Raw genomic sequence first — 27,808 nt, 5'->3', positions numbered from 1 at the left:
TTTTTGGAATTATCGAGACTACCAATATGTCAGGGAGCAAAAGATGGATGATAATAATGAAGATTGCACAACAATAATATTTTCTCTTACCTTCTGCTTATTAACGAACCAGACGAGACAACAAAAGAATAGAGCAGAAGAGAACAAGTATTTTCATTCTGCCTCTGCCTAAAACAAAGAGAGCCAAGTTACTGATGCTAGCGAACCTACCATCACGCTTTCCTGTGTAGTTAATTTGGTCGACATGTTTAACAACGCACATCTTACAGAAAAGCAGGATAAACAAAGATTGATCCTAACCACTGAGCATAAATTTCTGGGTCCTACAACAAAGCCACCTAAAGTATTGGAGTTAAGTGAAAAAAAAAGGGCATCTAACTGTCTTCACTTTTAGGGGGAAAAAATGAAAAGAAAGAGACCACCTAAGCCATCAGCCCATCGGCCATCACAATCTCAATTCACAAGCTTTTGAACTATATGAGCCCAAGCAATTCCTCTTGACTAACTCTAACAATTCGGTTGTTCCAAGAAAACCTCGACTTAGGTATTAGCCTGCTCAAAAGGGACTCGAACATAGAGCCGTCCGTGCAGGCTAACAACAGCAGAAGTCTGGAGTGGATCAATTCTAGCCGGCAAGCTCACCACCTGAAAAGCACAGACACCTCCTAGTGAAACATAAAGCAACAATTTATGCTCAAAATATTAACATCCAGTGACAGTCTCTCTGGTCGATCTCACTCTTTATAAGCCCATGATGTCTAAAATATGTTGGACCAAGAATACCTTAACTGACTATCAAATGCACGAAATGTACATGTCCCTAAAAGAAATAGCACAAAATGTTGATAATGCACAAATTACCACAAGATTCTTCTTAATCTATAAAAGAGTTTCTTAAAAGCAACATAGATCAAAATAGAGTTGATTTTTTGCTACAACAAACAAATACTATCACCTTATAGAAAAATTTATGGAACATCACAAAGAAAATACAAAAAATGGAATTGGAGATTGTGGACCATAATAGTATCAGTTGTAGACAGAATATATTCAACATGTCGTTTGTGCAAACAACTAAGCTCCCCCCACAACTCCAGTGCTAAAATAGTAACTTTTTCCCAAAGAACCGTAATTAGTTAGACATTAGCCACATATATTGCATGTCAGAGACATCCACACTATCCTGCTCTTAAATAGTTAGGTTTAATAAGATTTGGTTTCATTCTCAATAACATCAATTCAGTTCTCATTTGGGAGTTCAAATAACATAATAAGATATTGATTATGGTCGCCACAGAAAACCAAATTTATCTTTTCTCAAATCAAATATTAGTAGTCAAGGAAACCACATATTCATGACCTAACTGGATTTGGAAGTAGCAGGCAAGTTCTATCTACCAAATGACACATAATCACAATGAATAATGAACAAATCTACTGACATAAGCACAAAAAAATGGGTATGTTCAAATCCCTGTACAAGGAAGCATCAGAGGTTTCCAACTTTAATACTTAGAAAAGGCATACCTTCTTGAAGGCCGTAATACCCCATGGATTATCAGGTTGCTCAGGCTGACCAGTAATGACCAGCCGTCCAGCTGGATCAGATTGGACTCGCACCTAATTTTACCAAAATATAAGAGTAGAAGCAAATATAATCGCATCAATCAGTTTCAAATAGGGCAGAAAGAACAAGACCAATAAGCACAACATCACTTTCATACATGAAATACGCCAACCAGAGATCCAATTTCATTTCATATGATACTTCATATTCACTTAAAAAAAGAACCAGGCATGTGAAGATCCAAAAGCAACAAGATTACGAGAATAAGTAGACACCCAACGCATATTGAATTCCATCCAAAACTGGGTAGAACTATTGAAAGCAAGCACAAAAGAACAAACTAAGTTCACAGGTAATAAACTAGGCACTGTAGATACACACCTCTTCACGCAAAAGCCCTGGGACAAGAGCATAAACTTCAAAGCAATCTTTCTGCAAATAGCAAACATCAAATATTTGGTAGAAAAGAGTGGAGGAGAACCTTAACATGGGGGTAATTCACAGTTCAGATGAGTCTGGTATAAACTTACAGTTTCACGAACATTTATCTTCACCCAATCAGCAGGAGGGCCAACATCAACTACTGTTGTGACCAATCTGGCAAGTTGAAGTACTTTAGCATTGCATGAAAAGCTAGAGAGTAACCTAATTAATTATCACAACTATTTAAACAAATAAAAAGGGCTCTTTTATATTGAAATTTTCATAGACCAAAACTCATTCAGGCCACACATGATTATAGCTGCAGTTGACAACAAACTCATTCAGGCATCACAATGAATAAGAAGCAAGCTCATTCAGGCAAAGAAGGCCCATTGCCACAGCATGTACTTCTGCCTTGAGGTTTTCATTACTACTTCAAAAGAAGTTTTGACCTATATAGTGTTTTCCCTTTTAATTTTCCAATGAACTAATGTATAAAGTGAATTGAAAACTTTAATTTTCCCATCCTCCCGAAGGCAAAAATCAATTGTGGTCAAGAAAACAACAACACTGAAGTTGCATTAGATAAGGTCAAGCAAGCTTTTCTTAAAAAGCTTCCAGAGTATGATGCTCAAATTATTGTTGTTTGCCTAATATAAGAGCTAAAAAACCTGCCAAGTAAAGATTCTGGAACCAATGGAATGCCGACTACAAAAATAGAACTAGGGTCAGCAGATGAGCTACTTTTGTGGTCATTTTGACTAGCCTCTAAGACAAAATTCACATTAATTTACTATGTATGCAAATGATTAGAACGTGTTTAGGAGGTTAAACTGTTTAAGCCAAGCAACCTTTTAGCCAACAATCACGCCAAGCTGAAAAATTTAAAAGTGCAGGCAACACCGTCAAAGTAACTCAGAGTACAAAGTGGCTTTCATTATCACCTCTCTATCCAAGCTTATGTAATCAATCACTCCAACGAGATTATAACTAAAGACGATAACAGAAAAAAAGAATAAAAAACTTGAGACTTAACTGCCTGTATGTTTCAGTTCTTTGGGCCTTCACAGGAAGCTCCATCTCACTTGTTCTCTTCTGTTTAAGTGAGCCTAAAATCATGCAACAAACTAGGATTAACAGATTACTTTTACACACAAATGTGAACATAAGTGATTGCTTATGTTATATACCAATAACAAATATAATAAGATGTTTTATTTGTAAAGACATCTTACTGCCAGATAGTGCATGAATCATAAAATAACAATGAAAATCCATACAAATTCCACAGCCTATAGGATTCTGTTATCAAAAAACCTAGAAAAACCACATTTCACATGTGAGGACTAGTCACTTTTGTTGTTATAAATCATGCTAAACCTGGACAAAGCTGAAACCAAAAAAGATATTTCCCCTTATTCTCTTACCAATGCTTTTCACTTTGTTTTCACGCTTCTGCATATTGTTGGGACTTTTATCCTAACAAAGCATGGTCCAAAGAAAAGCAAGTCAACACCAAGAGTTAACCAATAAATATGGCATTCATAACAAGTACAAAATCATGAAAAGCATATCAAAGGTTAGAATTTCCAGACCTTTACAATAGGCTCGCCAACCTCACCATATCCAAAAAGTCGTTGAACATGCCAACCTTGCATAGCACGAGCAGCAGCATCTCTTCTTGCCCTACCGGATCCTGAAGCTTGGTAACCATTGCCCTGCACAAGGACTCAGATGAATTTAGTAATATCTTCAGAGGGAGGGAGAGGGCGAAGGTGAGGAGGAGGGCATGGGGAGGGAGAGAAAGAGAGAGATGAAGGGGGGAGGAAGGGAGAGAGAGAGAGAGAGGGACAGGATAAGGAGGAGAGAGAGGGAGGGAGAGAGGTCCCCAAAGTGAATCACACCAAATTCATGTTTCTATCCAAGTCAGTTTGCCAAATTGTTGGAGATAGAGTTTATTCAAAATAATTATGTGAAGACCATCTGGCCAAATATTAGCAAGTTAAACATAATGTTTGAAAAGCTAATTGATATTGCATTTCCTTGACTCCATGTTAATCAGCTTTCAATTTACCAACTGTTATCAGTAATGTTAGGATTTTCAGCATTGCTCATTTCCTATAGCAATATCCATAGTCCATGTTGTCTGCTTGACTGTCAGATATGTGGGCTTAAAAAGTCACAATCAGCAGAAAAGTATTATTCATCTTCAAAACCACCTAGATACCTTAAGTCTCTGCAAAAAAGAGAGGTAGATGTTTTGAAAATTTGGATAAACCTACTTGTCAGGGCTTCAACCCTAAATTACTTTATGTAGTTCATAAATTTGAAACCTAGAAATTTTAAAATATTTATCCAAGAGCAAAAAATGAAGGTTGTATAAATATTACCTTTTAAAGTCAAATCAATTTGCGTATGTTTTATAATGCCAATGCATGTGTGAGTGTTAGAAATGAATAGCAATCTTTGTCAGTCTAATAAAGAGCTAAAGGAAATAATAAACATATATGTAAAAACCAATTATCTTGTGAAAGTAAGCTCACCTCATTGTCAGCACCAGCTGATTCAGGGACAGCAGCAACAGGGAACTGGAGCTCACCACTTTGTATCTTATACCTTTCATATTCTAAAAGAGACTAAATGCAGAAAAAAGAAGAATCAACAAGCTAAGAAAAGTCCAACATTATATCGATCATGTTCTCCCAAAAATCTAAGTTGAGAAATAGCATGCACCATTCTCCACTCCAATTTGTACATGCAAATGTCCTTTATCCAAAATAGCTCAAATAACTATCAATATTCAATTACTTTTCCCCGGACAACAGATAGCTGAACCAGGATTTTATCAATGACCCACTACCAAGTAAACATTGGAGGGACTATCAGTACCATACCAAAAATGCTTGCCATGACATTTCAATCTTGGACAAGAGCTTAAATTGTAGTACAACTATCATATAGTGATGTATGACTACCTGCTTCCTCAGACTTGATTTGTGGCCAAATAATTGTTGCAAAATGGATGAAAGCTACATGAAAATCATGATGTATGTAAGCTAAAAAAGGACTGGAACATGGGGCATAATACCTTCTCATAGAAAATGCGGAATGTCCAGGAAACTGTAGTGCAAGTCCTGAAAGGAATGGAAAACTCCAGTCTCAGATAAATCCAGCTCTATAAAATGAATAGATAAATTCAACAACCAGTTCCTTTACATTTCAAAAATCAGAACTAAATATAATGGAATACATAACTACATCCTGAGATGATACACATTTTGTGACATCTATCAACCAACTACACAGTCAAAGAAGCACAAAAGAACAAAAGGCTATTCTATTCATACATGTATAATTTCAACATAACATATTCAACTCACTTGGGAGGATGAAAGGATTCACCAACTTGCCGCCACAACTTGGATCCAGTGACCTACAGGAGAAGTTCGTTTTGATATGATTGCCAGAAAATTTTCATATAAATTAAAAAAAAAAAGTTCTATCAGCTCTATACCCCATGTCCCAGCATCGTCGATCCTCACCCTCTCCCCCTATTTACCTTAGAACTCTAATTTCTGTAGAATGTTTATTTCTTCACCTATTTCTGATGATTTGACATCAGAATATTCTGGTACAGAATCCTCATAAACATGTGCAAGATTTGGTTGCTGATCCTACTATATCAGCCGTGACAACGCGGTCTCAGTAAAATACCACTTATTCTCCAAATTCTGAGGTCAAATCATCCTCCAGTTTCTTACCTAACTGTTTGTCTCTTCTGTGGGTATCCTCTTTTTCACCTTCCACTACTCTCTTGCTGATGGTCATAAAGGAGAGATGCATGCGTGCGTTTGTGAGAGAGAGAGAGAGGTCTCTGAAGTTCCCTCGGCATTTTCTCTGTCAGCATTCTAATTCTAGATGTTTGAATTCAACCTTAAATTCGGGGAGGTGACAGTTGTTCTTTTTTTTTTTTAATGTAAACTGACCAATATCTTGTTTGGAAGGCGACATTATATATTTACAAAGGGTGAATAGACAATTTTTTGATTTGGCGGGCCAATTACAAATCAAACCAAACCCACATGTAAACATATAACTGATGATGGCCTAATTACTAGCTTCCGCTTTCCTCAATTACCACTAAAGCTGTTTCATCATTAAAATTTCCACGCATAAGAAGCTACTACATACATCATCCATCATCCATACCTTAAAAGCAGGCAAGTAAAGAAATACCTAATTGCCCAGACAATAGAATTCAAGGGCTCTTAAACAAATGCCAATTATTTATCTCTTCCAGCATAGAAACATAACAAAGCAAATTAAATCAGGCAAAAGCACATGTACCAGATCATAGCCGCCCAATCTAATGACAGATCTCCATAACCTAGCAGCCAAAAACATAAATTGTTCATGATATACCAACAATCATACTAGGAAGATAAAATCGCACAATCACAACAAAGGGGAACATACTTGCAAAGGTTAAGAGGCTGCCCATAAAACTTGGGTGGTTTAAAATCCATTCCCCTCTCCCTGTAAAAAGTTTCAAGTTCCTTTACAAATGCCGCTTGTTCCTCTGGCGTTCCATCGTCACCCTCAAGCATCTAGAAATCAGAAAAAGAAAACATAAATTGACACCAAAGTTGACAATAACTTCACTTTCAAATTTGATCCAGTGTAAGACTTGATAGATTTCCATTTAATATCTCTTCTATTTGATATTATCAAAAAAAAAAACCTGGGCATCCTTAGCTACATGTTTCGATGCTTCCCCACTATGACTTCCAGACCTCTTGCTTGAATATTTCATAGGTAAATCAGGCGTAGCTGGCTGACGCTTATTTACAGCTGGAGCGTCACCTGCTTCTGGTTTAGTTATTCTGGTCGCTGTCTTGTCACCCAACTTGACATTGTCATCAGATACTGTAGCCGGAAGGACTGATTTTACGCCGGGTTCTTTGCGTCCATTTAGGGTATCTTCAGTCTCATTCTCAAGAAAATCTTCTGCCGAACCTTTCACCATTTCTTCACCCTCACCCTGCGGAGCCTCATCCGCAGCTTCTTTCTTTTTGGGAGGAACCTCACTCACTGGTAATTGAAAGGGCAGTTGTCCATTCTGGGTATGGTTCTTTGGCTCGTCGGCCTTTTCAAAAACCTTTTGGTCCTCGAAGAGACTGTCAACAGCATCTTCAACCTCATTGCTATTTTCAGGGGAGGTTTCTTCTTTTGCTGCACTCGAAACGACCTTCATTCCGGTTTCAGCAACCAATTGCTCCTCTTCCTCTGCCGCTTCTGCCTTGTTAGTGGCCTCCTTGTTTGGTTCCTCCAATGCACCACTGGGGTTATCTTCGTTAGGTTCCTCTGTCGTATCAACCTCCTTATTATCCTTGTTTGGTTCCTCTGACTGAGCTTTAGCACCATTTGAGCCGTCAACCTCAGAACCGCCGGCAAAACTTCCATCCTCAGCTTCAACTTTGGAAATGTTTAGGTCGCTTCCTTCGGCCTTGATGTTGGTTGGTTGGGCATCGTTGTTTTCACCAACAACATTGGGCTCACCGTGTTCCTCGTGGGCAAGAGGATCAGCTGCAGCTTCAGCGTTTCCCTGTAATTCAGCAGAGGTTTGGTGGGAGGGAAGTTGTTGACCCTGAGGCTTGTTGACATGTGCATCTGGAGTACCAAGTGCATCATCAGATTTGGTTTCGTGACTTAACCCCTCCTGGGGCATTGTTCCTGCATCTTCCATCTCCACATCACTTTTATCCATTTGGGAAGTCTACTGCAAGGGAACAGAACAAACATTTACCACCAATTCCCAGAATTACACGTTAGTAACAACTATCCGGGAGGCATACAACGAAACGAATATCAGATTTTTTTTTCTTTTTTTTTTTTCGGGTGTGGTAGAAGAAAGATAAGCCTTTTATATATAGCTACCCACAAAGAATTTTTTTTTTTTTTTGGAAAAAAAATATGTTACGGTTTGGGGGAGAACGAATAAGCCATTGAAATCTTTAGAAAGGAGGAATAATAAAAAAAAAAGAAGAAGAAGAAGACGGAAAAGCTATGAAAAGATGAAACGTCAAAAGGAAAGGAGTAAAAAGCAGACAGAGAAGGCGCACCCCTGCCTGCCTAGAGTAATTAAGCGTAGGAGGACGAAATTAGGGATCGGTTCGTTTGTTGATGACTCCGTCGTATCACGTTACAGAAGGAAGGGGGGGGGGGGGGGTTGGGGGGAAGGGAATTAATAAAAGAAAGAAAATTATATATGGAAAAGCAGGATAAGGCAAGGGAAGCAAGAAATCATTAAAATGGTATATAAGGACGTAAGCGAGAGAGAAGGAATAGCAGTAAAATGGAAATGGAAAAAGAAGAAGAAGAAGAAGAAGAAGAAGCGAGGGAGGAGATAGAGAAACGTACCTTGATTGGGAGCGGGGGACGGTGGCGGGGGCGGCCAGGGTTGGGCGGGGAAGAATTAATTAGGAGGTGGGAAATAGGAAAGCAAGGAGCTTTTGTTTTTGTTTTGGGGAGGGGAGGGTTAATTAGGGTTTGGTGATGAGGGAGGGAAGGAGATAACAATTAACAGTAGAGGGGAGTGGGAAATGTTGTTGTGTAGAGAAGAGAAGGGAGAGGGTATGGTGGTAAATTGAAATTGAAGAAAAGAAGGCGGAGACAGTGCAGAAGCAGAGGAGGCCGGTGAGGAAGGGACACGGAGGAGAGGAGAGGACAGGCAACAAATATTTGGAGATACTCTGTACTATACTATACTACACTACTCTGCTCTGCTTGCTTACTTGCTTGCTACATCACCAACGACATATCCAAATCCCTAATACACTAACTACTACCTAACGATCCAAACCCCATTGCCTTGGCCTTGTGTGTGTTGTGCTGCCAATCCAAAAAAATATGTTAATGCTAGTAAGTAGACCTTTTTTCTGAAGAAAAGAAGAGGGGAAGGGGGTCCGATGAGATTAGAGCGAGAGAGAGGGTACTATTATGATCTGATCTGCCACTAATAATTAGTAGTAGTACCATACCAAGGGGGGGGGGGGGACTTGGGTAGCTCTGTCGGAGGAGAGATAGATTTGAGATTAGATAAAGAAGAAGAATCCTAAAAGATAGATACCCACACTGTCAAATTACCATCGTAATGATTGGATATTAGTACTGTATATATATGGTAAGTATTTAATTTGGGTGTGTGCGTACGTGCAAAGGGAGAAAGAATGAAAGAAAGAAAAAGAAGCCCACCAAATTTCGCTCCGGGGTACGTCGCTGTGTGTCTGTGTGTGAGAGAGAGAGAGAGAGAGAGGGAGACAGAGAAAGGTGCGGTGCGGATTCCTAGTTCAAATACTTAGACCGGGTTTACCTCTCTCCCTCTCTCTCTCTCTCTCTAAGACAACAACAAATACACACTACTCCAACCAATTCATTCATTCAAAAATCAAAAAAATTCCTCTTAAAAAAAACTCTGTGTTAGAGACTAATAAATACACACACCTTATTGTCTGTCCCGAAACAAAACATTCCATTCCCCTGCAACTTTCAACTTACGTTAGAGTACTAATATGCTCTAATCATAATAAACGATAGTATGCCGGAAATGGGGTGGTACGTTGCGTGTCCCTAGTGCTAGCAGCTTGCTGTATGACAACATTATCCATATTCACTCTTTCACTTTACCCCTCGCCTCGTCTCAATGAATGAGCACTTTATCTGCTACTACCACAGTACTACTCAAAATCAAGAGGAACGGTGGGTGAGCAGAGAGCTGCAATGTGTCTTTGTGCAATACTGACAAGTGTTGGCTTGTCGTGTGCGTGTGACTGTGCCACTTCCACAGGCGCAGGCGATGGATGGATGGATGGATGTTCTCTGCTACCTGAGCGTACCATCAATACAGTAATTATTACGTTACGTGTGCGCGGTGCCTGTGCGGCTTTTGTTGGTGGGTACTTTTTCTTCCGTACTAGAAGTACAACTGTACAAGAAGCACTCGCAGGATTAAAAGAGCGGACTGACTAAAAGAATCAGAGAAATTGTTCTGCCTTCTACAATCCTACTCTCTACTGCTACCAGGTATCCCTCAAATTTCACCTCAAAGTCTTGTTTCTCTGCACATATGATGATAACTCATAACAACACACACATAACACACACCGCCATACACATCTCTGTTTCTCCGCCTCGTTGATCCATCTCATTTCACACCAATTGATAATTCCGGTTTCTTTCTCTTTTGCATGGTTTTGTATTCTCCTGTTTTTATTCAATCTATCTCAATATCTGAAGCACTGTGTATACCTTTCTTCTCTTTATCGTACTAATTTCCGAGTACATTCGATTCGACGGTATGCCTCTCCTGTCTTTTGTATGATCTACGCCTGTGTCTGTGTCTGTGTGCGGGGTGCTTATTATTTATTCTTGCCCATTCATCATTCAATTTCATCTCTACGGTTTCGAGATTCATCGTGCAATGCATGACTGCCATGCCAACCCACTCTCCCAATCTCAATTTCTTCTTTACTACTACTCTGATTATCAATATCAACCATATGGCAGGGCAGCCTTATTTAATTACTTAACAGCCGAAAAAAAAAAAAACTTCTTCCATTTTTTCATTGGTTTAGCCCTGTCCTTGTATAAACCATGCTCGTATGCTTTGTGGACTGGATGGTGGATGCAATACGATATCCATGTTCTTTATTGCATCAAGATCAAGCTTGGTCGGGCCAATTTATCATCTGTTCAACTCCTCTACGCGTCATGACCTTCATACTTTTACGTATAGCTTCTCTTCTCCCTAGGATGTTACTTGCTAATTCGGTGATTAACCGGAGCCAGGTTGATGGTTTCGGAACATGTCCATATATGATATATCACTCAGCTTCACAATCTTTCATCTTCCAAACAGGGAGCATTTTCTCGATTTGACAACTTTTGGTTACATTTACCAGTTATAAAAGCAGCCAGCCAGATGGGGCTTTTGGATCTTTTCAGCGCTGCATCCATTCCAGTCCTCAAAGTCCTTTTGGTGACCGCACTTGGTTCGTATCTTGCGCTGGATCGAGTCAACATATTAGGGGAGGACGCAAGGAAGCACTTGAATGGTGTAAGCCGCCTACATTCCCCCACATACATCTCGCTCCTTTACCTTGGTTGCTGCAAGAATCGTGTCTCCTCTCCACTCATTCCGATCATGCTCTAACTCATGCCCTTTACTGCTACTTATTATGTGAAGCCAGAAGACAAACATTGTTATTGTTTGTTTTGACGCTCTTTATATGCTATCCCTGAGCGTTAAACATTGCTTCGGCTAACAGTTGGCTTTTCATGCTGCGAGATGTCAAACGCATTAACACCCTTACTGTATATTTCGTCGATTTTCTCTCACTCACATGCGTGCACATGGACATGTATGCTAAGGTTGGTGATGGACGTTATTTAAGATACATCCTTTTGAGCTGTATAACTGGTGAAATTGTTGGACACCTACTGGTAAGCTCTTGTTGGATTCTGATGTTCCAACATCGATTCAATGGAAAGTTTACTGTTATTTAGTTCCCTTAGCTGCTAGTATCCGGAGCATGCAAGATAGTGGTGTTGTATAACTGAGAGTTAATTAAAGGGTCAAGAAGGGAAGGAATTTGGTGTCACATTGCTTTTGCAGGCTTTGGAGTACACTCAGGCTTCGTATATTCTTTTTTTTTCCCTCCCATATCAAAGAATTGATTGAACTGCATTTTTGCGTACAATTATGCTCGTTGTTTTTTATACAGTTATAAGAAAGGTGTAAATTCTTAACTTGACAAGACCCCGCACTTAGAAAAAAGTAGTCACTGACACTATTCCTTAAGGAGATTGATAGTTTGTGTTTCTACCACACCGCCACAACCAAACTTAATACAAGTACGGATCCGATATACAAAAACCATAAGAAGAGAACTATAAAAAATATACCAAGAACAACTTCAAAATATTCTGTTCCTTGTTTTGGAGTCCTTTCTTTTGAATAATGATAATTTATACGCTCACATACATATATCCTTTCTTGTATCAGTAATAATTATTATTATTATTATGATGAATTATATTTTTGGTCTCCAAATTCCTAGATGTGTAGTGTCCTGTACATGCGAACAAGTCCCGATTTTCTGGACTTGGAACTTTGCTCCATATCTAGTCTTAGAGCCTCCTATAAGGTATAACATTTCATTTTTCCGTTGTTTGCAGCTTCTTTGGTTTGGTGACGATTGTACAGAGTTGAAATCAGTTTACATTTGAAGGTTTTGTTTTGAGGGCGTAAATTATGTGACACCAAATTTACTGGGTTGCTGTTCTCTTTGTGCAGATTGTATTTTATGTCTTCAATCCAGCGATCGTGTCAAGCAACTTAGCAAAGACAATAACATATGATAGCATGGTCAAGTTGTGAGTTCTTACCATGATGCTGACTTCATTCAACATCATTTTTTTTCCCTGTAAAGTTCTTTTTCTTCTCTTCATTTATTCAGAGTTTTAAGTGTGACCCCAGTTAAATGTGCAGGTGGTTCATGCCTTTCAATGTCCTTATTACATTCCTTGTTGGTTCAGTTCTTGGGTGGCTGGTCATTCAAATGACAAGAGCTCCTCGACATCTGCATGGGCTTGTTATTGGATGTTGTGCTGCAGGTAAATTTTGCTGTACATGTATTTTCTTGTTCTGTAGAAATGGGTGTTTTGGAAACATTTGTATGGCTAAAATTTTTCCATAATATATGAGGAAAGAGTACATTCAAGTCCTGCATCATTTTTCTGATCCCTTCATTTGCTGGGGAAAACGTTTCTGTTATTGCTTATTAAGTTTTTCCCTCCTCATTTCATGGCTAATATTGCCGTGAGAATGTTTTCCTTTCTCATGTGTGTGAACAGGAAATTTAGGAAACATGCTTCTCATTATAATTCCAGCAGTTTGTAAAGAGAAAGGAAGCCCTTTTGGAGCTCCTGATGTTTGTCATTCATATGGAATGGCATATGCTTCTCTTTCAATGGCGGTATGTCTCTATCAGTTATTCCAGTTTAAGGGAAGCAGATGGGAACATGACTGGTAGCCATTATCATAGCATATTGTGACCTATTAAAGGAGTGAATATGATAAAGTGGTGTGGTCAGTCTACATCATTCCTAGTAGGGTTGTCTAAAAACAAGAATGTGTTTTGCAAACCAAACACTATGCCTTAGAGCTAATTTCAGTTGGAAAACTAACTGGTAAAAAACATTGTATTGACTACATTTGAACCTTTCTAAGAGTACATGGGATTTAAAATTAAATTGTCAAGCATAGATTCATATACTTAAGAGGGATATTATTGCATAAGTTGACTGCTTTTATTACACCTGAATAATGTCTCGTGGTGAAAGGATTTCTTTGAACTGACGACGAAGTAACCAGAAAGGGTGGAGGATCTGAATTGCTGAAAAAGTGCTCAAGTTGTACATTGCGCCTTCTTTTTTTTCCTGCTTTAGGGAAGTCTGGTGAATGTATCCATTGATTTGTCATCATGATTCAGGTAGGAGCCATCTTCCTGTGGTCTTACGTCTATAATATCATGCGGATATCCTCGAGCAAGAGCTCAAAGGAGGTAGAAATAAGTGACTCCTCTGTCATTAAGTCACCAAGGGAAAGCTACGTATCACCTCCTGGGAGTTGCACAGACCCATTGCTTCATTCTGATAAATTAGAAGGATTTGAGGACTATCCAGATCAACTTGCTTTACCTTCCTCTAGACTTGAGGACATAGCTCAGGTTAATTTTGCACTTTATGCTTTTTCTGTTGAGTGTTTAACCTGCAAGAAGAAGAAAAAAATTATCTTATCAAACATCTCCCCTGACTCCCCGCCGCGAAACACAATGAAATTCAAAGGAAGGATATCCTTTAAGAAAGGATTTAGATGGATCAAGAAGATACTCGTGTACAAAAACAAGTGCCTTAACCACGCAGATTATATGCATTGAACTGTGTGTCAAAATCTTTCTGCCCCAGAAGATTAAACCAATCTCAATAGTTTCTTTGGGATTCGATGTCTTCTTCCTTAATAAAATTAAAATCTTTTATCACAGATTCCACTTTCTGCTCTCAGCATCTTTGGCCAAATAGCATTGTTTACAATGGAATGAAAGCAAAGACCTTCCTCAATCTTAACAGAAGCAGAGACAGCCTAAAGGAGAAAAGAGCTGTCAGAGCCATAAAACTGTGGACTTTTTCGCATGTTTAATGTAATTTGTGGTACTAGGAAGTTTGGAGTAAATGAATCAAGAATGGATACTTTGATGAATGAGTTCTTGACAGGAATGATGAAAGGCACATCCACAAATTGAGGCATCCTACCATCAGTTTTCTAAGAGACCTTCAATTGATTGCATTGTGAGACATGACATTAGTTTTCACGTACTCCTCTTGTGATGCTTCACCTTGATACACCAAATTGATTGTTCTTTGAGTGATGCTTCATCTTGATACACCAAATAAATTGTTCTACAAACCTGCCTGTGGTATCTTTAGCCAGGCCTTGGTAGGGTAAATGTATAAATGGGCCGCCTCAGCTTCTCCAAAAGCAAGAAAGTGCATCATTACCTTTATATATTGATTACTCAGATAAAACTCTGACAGCTGATATTTTCTGCAGGAATCACTTTGGGATAAGATCAAGCAACACGTGGAAATGGTTGTAAGAAAGGTCAACCTCAAGAGGTTATTTGCACCTTCAACTACTGGAGCAGTATGACTCACTCGTCCTTTTAAAATCGTTTCCTTTTCTTTAGGGAATAGGGTGGAGGTTGGCTTTGGAATGTTCAGTTGAATACATGCACAAGCATGATTCTTTTCATTTAGGATAGAAGTCTTTATAAGTTACATAGAGTATACAAATAATCTGGTTGAAAATGTGTAAAAGATCTTCCTGACCTAGGGGTAATACCTAACTGATAGCGTTGCATCAGTTATCAATATGCCCAAGAGGGTGGAAAAACATGCTGTCTCATAATCTTTAGTCAATGTGCAATGGTACGGAGCATTGTCTTTATAAAGGGTATTTTATCGTTCAAAGATCATATGGTGCATTGTCTTTGTAATGGATATTTTGTCTTTTGAGGGAACATTCACGAAGCAAGTCCTTGCACACCTCTGCTCAAGTATTGAGCTGCAATTTTGTGGAATGGACCCTATACCACTCTCTCTAATTAGATGAAGCCATGTGGGCAAAAGTCATATATGTTTGTTGGATGACAAACATAAAATCTTAGAAAATGAATCACTCGCCAATTGTATTCCTGTAAATACTAAGAGAACAGGTAACACCAGGCTAGTGAATCATGTAAGCCTACTTGTCATTTTTCACACAAATCAAGCTATGATCAGTTTATGGATCCCGAGGCACACAATTCAATACTGACTAAACTTTCAGATTGTTGGTTTTGTAGTTGGACTTGTACCTCAGTTTCGAAGGTTTATTATTGGTGACGCAGCGCCTCTTCGTGTGATCCATGACACTGCACTTTTGCTGGGGTACATTGCCTATCTCCTCAGATGGTTCTTGATTGTTCTTTTTTCAGTCACCATTTAATTATTCACAGTTTTTCCCCACCAATTAATAAGCATCTGCATTACCTCATCAAAATCAAGCATCATATGAGAACTTATTTGTGCTATCATTGAAGTTAATTAAAGAAAATTTTCTGGTAGACCACTGAAGCAACTGTCTTTCGTACTAATAAAGGGATTTCAGTGTGAGTCTGCTATTTTCTAAAGTTTTTAATAAACTGGCTTTAGGATTCCATTCATATAATGGTCCCACACGATTATTCTCCCAATAAGAAGTCAGAGAAGTGATGATTCAGACAGATGCACTTCTCGGCCTCAAGAACAAGAATGTCAACACTATCTGCATATTTACAACAAGAGACACAAAAATTCATTTGGCTTGAGAACAAGAATGTTAACAAAGCAGGAAAACTCTTGACCATGTTTTCGGAATTTTGAGTTAGGAGAACAATTTTTGTGTTTGGAGTGCAAATTATTTACACTAATTTATCTACTCGCATCACAAACACATTTTTCAATCACGTTTTTATCTCACATATATCATATCAAAAAAGTGCGTCAGTATTTTTTTCAAAAAATTATCCCAAATAATCCCCTTCCCAAACACATATAGGCAAACTTTTGACCATGTCTTCGGAGTTCTGAGTTTGGAAAACTTCAATTGCAAAAATTTTGGCTTTCTGATTTATCAGCTTGCTTTTTATTCAAACTTCTTCTTCCCTCCTCTAAGTTGTTCGAGGGAAATTTAGGCACGGTTTCAGTTGTTCAAGTCCATTTTTGTTCCATATAGCTGTCATTTTAAACTTCCTCCCTTTCCTTCTAAAACTACGTATTCCTCATAAACCTGTTATGACTGCAGGGATGGAGCCATCCCAGCTCTTACATTAATTATGGGAGGGAACCTCTTAAAAGGCACAAGTGTTTTGGACTAGACTCCTACTTTGACTTCTGATTGATTCAGCTCTTTTTCACATTTCCTCGCAACTATTACTAGAATTTCTGAGTGCATGTTGTTTTTCTTGCTCAGGTTTACAAATTGCAGCAGTTCCCAAGTCTCTTATTGCTGGAATTGTAATTGCACGATACATTGTCTTGCCTATGATAGGCGTTGCTGCTGTGAAAGTTGCACTTCAATTTGGATTGGTGGACAATAATCCACTGTATCAGTTTGTTCTTTTGCTTCAGTATGCGGTTCCACCTGCAATGAACATTGGTATGTTATCCTGAATTCTCACTCTAATCGTAATCTTGACTGGTTCCTGTCGGTTCTGGCCAAAGAACCGTGGTGAATGTAGCATGGTAGTAGAGAATTATTCCATACTATGTTTTCTTTCGCTCGTCTTACAGTTTCAGCTGCATAGTATCGCCAGTCCTTGCAAAAAAAATAAATTAGGAGATCAAAGAAGTTCAAATATGACCTTAAATATCCAAGAAAGAAATCGAATGTAGCAAAGACACCGAATTTAAGTTTTACATTTCTTATGACGGGTTGCGTTGGGCGTGTAAGTTGTAGACTGTGAATAGGATACATAACGAAACTTGAGGGCGTTCTTGAGAGCTGCCGGATGCTTTCAAGTGGCACCATTGATCCATGTATTAACAGGATTTTCTTTGGCAGGTACAATAACTCAGCTGTTTGGTGCTGGTGAAAGTGAATGCTCTGTTATTATGCTATGGACTTATGCTTTGGCTTCAGTAGCGCTTACGTTCTGGTCAACTTTCTTCTTGTGGCTGGTGGCTTGATTTCATGTGACTTCTCTCGTGTCTTCGCCGAGGAAGGGAGGAGGATGTTTCAGGCTATTTAGTGACTGCAAAGTTCGATGGAATGACATATGAATCACGTGTACCGCACTGCCTAGCATGCATAGACACACACTCGATTGATCTTTCAAGGACCAAAATAGTGGTGTAGCTAAAACCATTTCGTTTCATTTGGCCTCGATTCCTGCTACAAAATGAGGCTCGGGAAAAGAGTTGGGAGGGGCGTAGTTTCGGCAAGAGCTCCCCTGCTGCTTCAAGAATTGTAGTGTAGCATTTGGGATGAGAACAGCGAAAAAGGTTTTTTTTTTTTTTTTTTTTTTTTATAGTAGTGTATCCTTCCTGTTTCTTAGAGCAAGAGTTTCTATGGTCCCGACGCTCGTGAATAAGCAAAAAATAAGTAATCATACTTGGGATGCTTGTAATTTGTTAATTGCGTTAAATTATGTAAATCTATGACTTATCATAGACTACTAGCATTCAAATCTTTAGCAATGACCAAGCAAAATCTTACATCCGTGAAAAGAAAGTACCCCGCAGTTGCATGATATCTATGGTGAAGATAAGATAAAGCAGAAACTTTTGTTTCATAGACCAAAATAAAACAGGAATACTTCACACCCAATACTTATAAGACTAATAAAAATGCGAAGGGAATACAAAATCTGCAGTAAAATTCATAGGAGAACTCTCTTGACTGAGAAATGAGCTGAAACTGCAGCTACAGCCATCACGTTTGCATTTTGCATTTTGGGCTCTCAGATTTAGTCAGTCACCTACTGCGGTGGATGAATCCAGTAACTTCAACTCATTGCAACAAATATATTGCCCTAAAGAGAGGAAACGGGAAGAGCAAAAGGGCCCGTCCCAGCCCCGGTTTTGCAAATCTTTCTAAATCACCATACAAGCCCACGGCATAACGTTCTAACTTCTAACTTCACTACCTCGCCTTTCGTACTTCACCAGCAATTTCCGCTTTTGCTCCTCCAGATCTGTCAATAACGCTCCATACGCTTCACCTCAAAACTTAAATTGTACTTCAAACAACTCCCCTGATGTTTTATCATCATTCATCTTGCTTTTGTTTCTCATCTCCTTTTTTTTTTTTAATTTTTTGACGTATTCAAGATGGGGAAAGAAACAAACTCAGGGTGCATTTGATTCTACAGCACTGGAATTCTTTCGTTTGGAAAATGCATAGAATTAATACAGAATTCATTTGGAATTCCAAATTCTTTGTTTTGGATGAGAGAGGAATTGTTTCCATCTAACATTTGCTTACATAAAAGGGGAAACAAGGACACTGGTTGCATTGCTCCATTCCTCTCGTTACCAATTCCCCCGCCACATATGCAGTTAACCAAGGTCAAAAGCAGCCGATTTAACTAGTCATTGATCTCTTCCAATTCATCCTATAATAAGAGCCATCATGTAAAACAGGCAGCCGTCATTAAAAAAAAAAAAAAAAAATCTTCATTATTGCAGAAACCAAGTCTCGTTTCGCCACATGTTCAGCCAACCACATACTCCAGTCAACTACAGTGTGTTATTCTGTTCCTCAGAGTTGCAAGAATGAAAACCGCAACAAGAAAAAACCAAAACCATCATATTTATCTTCATAATTCGGTTTTCGAGCACCTAATTAAACTATTGACCTCATGCATAAAGTCAAAAAAAAAAAAAAAAAAAAGAAACATCAGGAATCCTGCATTAATGGTTTCACCACAAAATTTCCATTCATCATCAACATGTTAACGTTCAAAAGGGCGTGTTTCCACTGTTTGATGGTGTTGACATCACGGATAGAATGTCCGTCACAGAAGACATGGCACTCAGAGCAGCTTTCAGAACATCTTGTGAGCACCCAGGTTTCACAATAGTGCGCACCTGGAAAAGGAATGACAAGGAGAATAAGATGTGTGGGGAACTAGAGGAATTATAAAATGTAAAAATCCAGCAAAGGATCAAATGCCGTGAACTGTCAAATTTGGATGAAGAGGAAAGTGAACCACCTTATCAAGATATTCTTGCAACCGTTTGATGCGGCCCATATAGTCCTGGTCTTCAACACATAAGGTTACAGACTTTGCATCTGCACCAGGACCATCAAATTGAAGGGGTCCTGGATTTCTGTAGACATCATCCATCAAAAACTTTGTCGCATTTTGTCTCAACAACCTGCACCAAAAGATATGGGTTGATTACTCAGTAAACAAGTCCTCAATTCCACTCCCAACTCCCCCCCCCCCCCCCAAAAAAAAAAAAACGTACTCGTATGCTTTGCCTTTCAGATCAACAGTAGCAGGATGCAGAGCAGGTTTTCCAAGGGACTGTGTTCCAGGACCACGACCATAGCGCTTAACGGTCATCATAGCCTGGATTCACCAAAAGGAATTTGACAATTCAAAACTTGAAGGACAGTAGAAAAACAGGAACAAACAACAAAAATTACAGATACACCATATCCACAGTGGACATTCTTGACTTTTGGATGAATACAAAGATTTAATGCTACCAGAAACTCACAGTAATTGGAGCGGCGCCACATTTCCACTTGTTTACAGGATTTTTAAGATTAGTTACAGTTGCCATGTAACCATTCAACCCAGCAGCCAGAATATGGTAGCAGATGTGACCAAGAACCTGCAAAAGGGTAACGATTTTTTAACACAATACCTTTTTTTTCACCAAGGGCAAGACTCAAATACTGAACTTTTTCTTTTTCTCAAGCGGACAGTAAAAAGATGGGGTTTATGAGGATTAAACACTTGTCCAAGACAAGGACCCATAACCCCAAGCTACACCCAACGCTTAAGGACTAAAACTTACATAGGCATAATCGCAATCAAACTTTGATGGCAGTGACCCTCGAGCTTGATAACCAAAGAAGTGGCAAATGGCATTAAATTTTTTTCCTTTATAAGTTCCATCTTTCTGCAAAGATCATGAAATAAGTTAGTGGCCTGGGTTTACTTACTAAAAACCAGAAAGTTCACAAGCAAACAAACATTTGTTTATTTCAGAAGCATATGCAATTCTAACTACGGTCCTGCAACATGTTAATGCATGTTAGTGTGCTTTCTCCTAAAGCTTTATTAATATTTATTCAACTACCACTCGAACATTATGTGCATAACTTTAAACAAGTAATAGCCTTAAATACAAAAATTTAAAAAAATAAAAAAAGAACAGATAATTCTGAGACAAAAAGAAAAAGAAAATTACACTATCTGACATGTAGTACTGCAAACCTAAATAATATGTGGCATCTGTCTTAAGCTGCTTTTTACAAGTTTCTAGTCATTTAAGTACTTTTACATAACTTTTTCTTCTTACCACTTAAATAACCATGAACTCGGAAGCAGTGACCAAAACAAGTCAACTGTATAAGACAAACTAATTCCAAAACAGAATATGGTTTCTAAAGAAACTGTTTCTAAAAGAGAAAGTACAACTACTATATCCAGAGATTACTATCACCAGATTTTGAATATTCAAAAAGTGTCTTGAACTGAAAAAAGAAAAGAGGAGAGAAAGGTTAATGGTTGTCTTTCTCAAGATTAAAGTTTACCAATCGCCTATTGATTTCAGCTTCCACGAGATGCGCAAGAAGTTTCTCTGTCTCAATCTGCAAGTGAAAGAGAATGCAAACAATCATTACCAAAAAATAAAAAAAGTACATATACATCAAGCAGTACCATTAATTGGCAGATTCAATTACCTGGGATAGCTGTGCGGAATCATCAGATTCTGGAAAGAGTAGGAGCTGCAGGATCATAATTTTAAGGCACTGAGCACCATTATGCAAGAAATTTAAAATAGTAAATTATATTAGAGAGATAGGGCAAAAAGGATACCTGTTTCCTTATGAAAGGTGGTAAGAACTCAAATAATGCAGATGCCCAGGGGGTCAGTTGAGAGGAAATGCTATCAGCAGAAACACCTTGTCTAAGCAACCCATGGATTTCCTAGGAGATAAAAGATAATTGTACAGAAGCATTTAGTCAACAGATGAATTATAGCTACAAGACAATCACAAGCATCCAAATAAATCTTCTTGACCACTTTGCTTTTGACAGGGATAAAGAGTGATATATTCCATATTAACGGGGAGAAGGTTATGTAGGATGAAATTTTAGACCAAGAGCCTGAATCTATACCTGTTTTTGACAGGGATAAAGAGTGATATATTCCATATTAACGGGGAGAAGGTTATGTAGGATGAAATTTTAGACCAAGAGCCTGAATCTATACCTGTAATAAAGCATACACTTCAGGAATACTTTCTATAAGCCCCTCTGGCAGCAGAATGACACCATGATATTTATCTGAAACAAAAACACATTATTTGACAATGTCAAGACATCAGCAGTAATGCTGATTAGTGCAAACCAAGATTCCAAACCTTGTTCAGCCCTAGCTTGAACAGCATCACAAATTTGTTTTGTGATGTCAAAAAGTGTAAGTTTCGATGCAGCCACTTCCTCACCGAGAATCACCTATTAAGAGCAATCTAAGGCTACTGATCACAAAGCAAATAATTGTATTGAAAAAACAGCGTTCAACATTTAATACAAGTAGAGTAATAGAACATGGTGCATAAAAACTAACCATATTTGGGTGTGACTGAAGAGTGCATTCCAAAGCAACTTGTGATGCCTTTCGGCCCATAAGTCGGATGAAATAATAATACTGTAAAAAAATGCAGAAGGAAAATGTTAAAGTCCTTTATTCACAAATGCATGCTTCCAAAATAAAAACAAAAAGGTTTGCGATGCTGGAGTGGACTCCCGATAAATAAGAGAATTTTTTGACAATGCAAAAATTTATCGTACTGAATTCAAAGTGCCATGCTATTATTACTTAATATTCATATTTGATAGGACAAAGGCATAGTCTTATTTATTTCTCTCCAATAAAAACCTCATTGGCGCCAAGCCTGAGGGAATGGCAACAAATATAGAAGCTTTTTATTTAAAAAATATGAACAGCTGACACACTAATATGTGCACCAAAATTCTGAATAGCGCTAAAAGTATAGTCATTACTAAAAGCCTGTTTGCGGTTGTGGTGCTTTTGCTAAAAACATGTTTGGTGAGTATCATCCATTGAATTTAGGAGTACAGCTTTTGGCCAATAAAGCGATTTTGGCATAGGATCAAAGTTGGTGATTTTAGAGCAACTTTTGTATTCCAAAATAAATAAATAACTTTAACAATTTTATTATAAATTTGAACTAAATGAAGAGATAAATGTCTTAGAAATTTAAAAATGCACATAATCAAATAGAAAACGTAATCATGCAAATATACACCCAAACGGTATGATTAAGCACTTAATAAGTACTTTGATCAAAAGCTCTACTAATTAAGTGCTTTTTAACAAGCCACCGCAACATCAAACAGGCCCTAAAACAGTTAATCCAACTGCTCAAGGTGAAACCAGAATGAATGCCCAAAAAAGGAGGACAGAGATAATTACCTTCTCAGCAGAGAGTGCATCAGTACAAACATTGCTAATAAGCTGGGAATTAACCTGAAAGGAGTCCCATAAATATGTAGTCAGTTTCTGGCCCATTATTGCCACAAATGTATCTTCACAACTTCTGTACTTAATGCTCTCTTCATCTCTAATAAAAGAATGATAAATGACCAGAAGAACAGTAATCAAGTGTAGTCAATTGAGAATGAGTTCAGAAAAAACACATGAACCAAAGATGTATCTTCAACTGAATCAACTACAAGTGTACAGTGATTATTAACACTCTCAATTGCGCAAATACCTGTTTTCAATCCAAAGCCCCAACGTCCTCTACTATCTTACAAAATAAGTTATACAAACAAAATATCTACTTTTTTTTTTCAACGGTCTTATTTTGTATCTACCATTCAAGATTATAAAAATTAAGCAGCTTTTATACCCCAAAACAAACAATTCTATATCCAGACAATCTTTGACATTTACAATCATCAATTTTCGATTCATGTGGTCTTAAGGAAATGACACCTAGTGTAGTACAATTTATGCCAGGTGATAATCCATGATTGAAATCTTGTTCTGGGAAATATAATGATCCACATTCTAGGGAACAAAGTTACAAACATCGACAAAATTTCTTGCAAGACGAGATAGACCAGGAGAAAAAATATTATACCATAAGCTTATCTACAATGTCGCACTTCCTGAACTCAAAACCAATTTCACAGAAGATTGGGAGGGAAGATGGGGGATTGGGTACCAGAAATAATAAGAGCTGTCAATAAATTCTGAGAGCATCTAACTTCATCCTTCTAAAGAGTACACATACCTTGCATATAGTGTCAAAACCAACATTAGTTTCTACAAATTGGTTCTTGAGATCTCCATTTAGCGTGACTGGGACACCCACAACCTGCAGAAATTTCAGGACAATATATATTATCTAATTATGTTCAGAAAAAACGCCTGCCAGAAGCAATATACATTAAGTTCAGCATTCTGAAGCGATCATTTTACACCCATAACGATCAGAAAATGGTATCAACAATAGGTGGTATCAACAATAGGTTAGCTCTGCCAATCACAAATGAATTGGTAATCCAGAAGAAATATTTAGAAAAGGAAATGCTGCTAGGGCACTACACCTTTGTTTGGCATTTTGCTTCTGCAAAAGTTTCTGCAAGCTGAGCAGCATCTGTGTTTGAAGTTACCCCTTGAAGAAACAGAAAATATATACCAGTTAGAGGATTTCAACATAATATCCTGGGCTTGTAAGCCTTTATTGAGAGAAAACCAAATACCTCCAATAACAACAAGGCCGTCCAACTTTAAAGCTTTGCATGCAGCCATTGCTGCATTCACCTGCTCAGTAGTCCTTATTTGATCTTTTGTCCGTCCAAGTAGATCATAACCGCCTTGAGAGAGTAGCATTCAATAAATGTCCAAAGATCTAAATCCAAGCAAATATAAGGTCGAGATAAAGTTTGAGTCTATGCATCACATCAAAGCCTGATGCTCTAATTTTTACCTTGATTTTTATATGTAGCAAGGATGTCATCGGTAATTTCAAGAGTCTTCTGTGCAAATAGACCTTCAGAACCACCTGGTAATGAAATATGACAGCAGTAACACTTACTGCTTAATGAGAGAAAAAAATATGCATTCGATCTTTAAAAACCTGACTAAAGCAAAAGCAGAAACTGTTTGAACCATCATATCATGTGAAGTTATCACAATAGAGAAGACAGAAAATGAATAATTTGTGAAAACTAAAATAAAAGGGCAAGAACGCTCTTATCATGTAGCCAAAAATATAAGGAAGATTCCATTAGGCAATCCATTCGAATCATAGCAACTCGAGCATGAAAAAATTGGTGAAACCCAATAATCACTTACCCAAAAATCCAAGCAAAGTGCTGTTAGGATTATGAACTTTGAGAGCATCGTGTAGTCCCCAAATGACATTATGTCCACCAGGAGACTGTCTACCGCAGAAAACTAATCCCACCCTGAGGAGTAAAACATCGAACCAGAAAGTGCATAAAAGCTGACCATCCAGATTCAAATTAACATAAAAAGCCTGCATAAACATATAACATCAACATGCACTCATCCATGCTTCTCCCATAAACGCATTACAGATCAAGACAGAAAATTTGCTAAATTTTGTATGAATGTCTGAATGTGCATAGATGCAAGCACAGGAGGGGGGTGAGTAGATGTAGTCATCTGATTAATTCAATTCATATTCAATCATATCCTCCCATCTAATAGCGAGTGAAAGCTGTAAATGAGGGGAGACAGAATGAAGGCATGAGCAGCGCACCACCATCTTCTTCATACAGTGATAACTTTTGAGTGAAAACAGTAAGTTGTGCAGAGAAGCTGAAAGAGGCGAGGCAATGGTGAATGATAAGAAATGCCTATTACCGAATAGGCGGGTGGTCAGTGATGATCTGAGCATCAGGGACCTTGGCAGTAGCCCTGAGAAAGTGAGCCAGAGGCTGACCATAGCTGTGAGGAAAGGAGCGACTGATAGTGTGAGCCCCGTGCGGGTCAGCAGTAGTAGTGCCATCGCCAAACTCCACTCGAACAGTAGTTCCCTGTAGAGAGCAGAAGAAAGTGGAGGAGTCCCCCTCCTAATAAGCGAGCACGTCCTCCTCCTTTTGATACGACCAAATAAATAAATAAAAATCTCCCAACTCCGGGGAAAGAGACAGGTAAAAGACGGAGTGGGTATGTAATAGCAACAACATAATGTACTAATCGTGAGTAAAGTTGAGCATTCATTTCTGGAGCCCACAGTTGTTGGTAAATACAGCGATAAACAACAAGAAACGGGAAAATTTTCTAGAAACTCTTCTGAAGAGAAATATTCACTAACGAAGAAGAAATGTAAAAAAAAAAAAATGCAAAAAAAAAAAAGGTTCGAACCAGAAATAGGGGTAACAATTATACTGAGTTACAACATACAGAGAATGAAGCAGCGGCGGTGATAACGAAGTAATGAGAGTCAGATCCGATTTTCCGGAGAAGAGAGCAAAAAAAGCATATAGGGAAGCCCAAACAACCAGAAATGTACTAATTCACAGACAGATAGATAGATATATTAACCCAAAAATAAAAAAAACAAGCGCTGAGACTCAAAAATTCAACCAAAACGAAGAAGAGAAAGAAAAGAAGTGGGACGGGAGGCATTATCAGTAGTAATATTATTATTGTTTGTTGCAAGGAAACTTACCGATCCAATGATAGAATTGTCATAATGGTTTCGGAAACAAGGCAGGATAATTAAGATGCGTAGAGTAGAAAGGAAGAGAAAAAAGAAGAAAGAAATGGAAAGAGGGGACGACCTCAAGGCAGGGAGGGAGCTGTGGCTGGTACTGAGCGCGAAGCTTTTGCAGATCAGAAAGTTCTCTTGCTATTCCGAAGTCCGAATCCATTTTCATTCGATTCGATCTTCTTTTCTTTTCTTCTTTTCTTTTTTTTCCTTTGGCTTTGTTGAATTGTTGGATTTGGACGCCCACCTCCTCTTCTTAAACTCTCGCACGACACAAACAGACTCCAAAATCTCTCTCTCTCTCTTAAACAGGAGGACGCTGCAGCTGCTTTACTCCGCCGCACCCCAAAAGTCCTTTCCCTCTCTCTCGCTAACCTTGTGCTTGCTGTGGTTTTACGCCGCTGATTTGTAGTACTACGACTCTATTTTGTGTTTTAGTTCTGTAATTAATTTACCATATAAACACTCCATTTTGGTTTTATAACTCTACTATTTTACACATGTTAGTATATATCTCTAACCTTTTTAAAATTTTTCTTTTTCAAGTACATACATTACTAGGGATCACTGAAAATTTTAAATAAATTTATTTTTAAAAATAAGTAATAAATTATTAACTTATCACTTAATATGATATACATTTAAATGTATTAGATTTAATACTTAATAATTCGATCAATTCATAGATTCAGGCTTCAAACTTTTTATTTTTTGAATTTTAATTTTATCAAATGCACCGTTCGTTCGTGATGCCAAGATTATTATTAGTTAGAATGTTCTAATCCAACAACCTCCTCTACTTAAACAAACCATGACGGCACTGCAAACCCGCAAGACATAGCTGCATTGCCCTCCCCTCCCCGCAAAACACCCCAAAAAAATTTAAAAAATAAAATAAAAAAGAAGAAGACATAAATAATGCATTTACCGGGAAGGACACGAAAAACCAAAACTCATAGATTTTTTTTTGATATTTTCTTACTGAAGTAAGAACTTACGTAAATAAACCTAATCCCCACAGTAACTCTAAAAGCCGACACAGATTAAATAAACCAAAACTCATAGATGCCCACACAGAATCACACATGTCGACATAGATCATAGCTGGAAGGTTGGGCTCGGGGGTTGTTGGTTTCCTTGCTCGTAAAACTACAATACTATGAAGTACTACACTGTTATCTCTTGCATTTTGTAGAGCATATGCTGCTGTGCACGGATAATTCCATAAATTCAAGGGATAATTTCATAAACCTTCCTGAGGTTTCTGACAATTTTACTAACTTTTCCTGAGCTTTTTAGAATTGCCTGACAAAACTTGGCCCAATTGCTTGCATCACATGGTGCGAAAATACTACTGATAAATGAGACTAAAATCATGCGGTCCTTACATCACATTATATGTCATTAGAAGACTAAAATCTGATAATGAGTCATTAGGATATATGAATTGACACGATGTTATGTGAAACTATGATTAAACAATGATTTTGGAATCTTCGCTCTCTGCCTTAAACTACTTCAAGGCAAATGGTATTTCGGATAATCTTGGATTGCATTTCTACTTATCTAGTGTAGGGCTACTAATATGGTTATGAAATATGAATTAATAATAATGTTATTCCTCTTGGATTGTAGTTCTGGTTTGCTCCTTGTTAACTTACAAGGTTTCATATTTCAATTCTTAACTTACATCATTTAATGGATCTATAATGCCGCAA

The 27,808-nt window shown here is 38.0% G+C and overlaps 3 protein-coding genes across 4 annotated transcripts; 1 reads left to right on the top strand and 2 right to left on the bottom strand.

Moving 5' to 3' along the window:
• Positions 1-129: 129 nt before the first annotated feature.
• On the bottom strand, positions 130-8,978 carry LOC113712219 (uncharacterized). 2 transcript variants are annotated; one of them, XM_027235545.2, is made up of 14 exons: positions 8,411-8,978; positions 6,732-7,766; positions 6,467-6,597; positions 6,338-6,377; positions 5,371-5,423; positions 5,079-5,124; positions 4,534-4,626; positions 3,586-3,708; positions 3,418-3,469; positions 3,027-3,099; positions 2,098-2,164; positions 1,949-1,999; positions 1,528-1,620; positions 130-645 (listed from the first exon to the last, which is right to left on the bottom strand). In XM_027235545.2, the coding sequence occupies exons 2-14, from the start codon at positions 7,755-7,757 to the stop codon at positions 541-543; spliced, it is 1,953 nt and encodes a 650-aa protein (XP_027091346.1). In that variant the 5' UTR covers positions 7,758-7,766; positions 8,411-8,978; the 3' UTR covers positions 130-540. The 2 variants fall into 2 exon arrangements, with proteins under 2 accessions (XP_027091346.1, XP_027091345.1); XM_027235544.2 differs by having other exon boundaries at positions 6,732-7,769; positions 8,411-8,969.
• A 218-nt stretch (positions 8,979-9,196) lies between these two features.
• LOC113712000 (protein PIN-LIKES 3) lies at positions 9,197-17,817 on the top strand. The gene is made up of 11 exons (XM_027235269.2): positions 9,197-10,072; positions 10,951-11,105; positions 12,345-12,424; positions 12,540-12,664; positions 12,905-13,026; positions 13,543-13,779; positions 14,661-14,753; positions 15,438-15,538; positions 16,434-16,486; positions 16,602-16,787; positions 17,193-17,817. Exons 2-11 carry the CDS (start codon positions 10,971-10,973, stop codon positions 17,315-17,317), a joined length of 1,257 nt encoding a protein of 418 aa, XP_027091070.1. The 5' UTR covers positions 9,197-10,072; positions 10,951-10,970; the 3' UTR covers positions 17,318-17,817.
• Positions 17,818-18,782: 965 nt separating this feature from the next.
• On the bottom strand, positions 18,783-26,521 carry LOC113712047 (pyrophosphate--fructose 6-phosphate 1-phosphotransferase subunit alpha). Its single transcript, XM_027235322.2, has 19 exons — positions 26,164-26,521; positions 25,241-25,413; positions 24,707-24,819; positions 24,339-24,413; positions 24,112-24,225; positions 23,956-24,023; positions 23,640-23,723; positions 22,814-22,867; positions 21,944-22,024; positions 21,738-21,831; positions 21,587-21,660; positions 21,190-21,300; positions 21,054-21,098; positions 20,904-20,960; positions 20,162-20,266; positions 19,859-19,975; positions 19,604-19,707; positions 19,345-19,510; positions 18,783-19,219 (listed from the first exon to the last, which is right to left on the bottom strand). Exons 1-19 carry the CDS (start codon positions 26,257-26,259, stop codon positions 19,091-19,093), a joined length of 1,860 nt encoding a protein of 619 aa, XP_027091123.2. The 5' UTR covers positions 26,260-26,521; the 3' UTR covers positions 18,783-19,090.
• Positions 26,522-27,808: the final 1,287 nt, after the last annotated feature.

The sequence above is a fragment of the Coffea arabica genome, chromosome 10c, assembly GCF_036785885.1.
Source record: "Coffea arabica cultivar ET-39 chromosome 10c, Coffea Arabica ET-39 HiFi, whole genome shotgun sequence".
Classification (NCBI taxonomy): Eukaryota; Viridiplantae; Streptophyta; class Magnoliopsida; order Gentianales; family Rubiaceae; genus Coffea; species Coffea arabica.
This window is presented reverse-complemented; position numbering and strand designations above follow the sequence as displayed.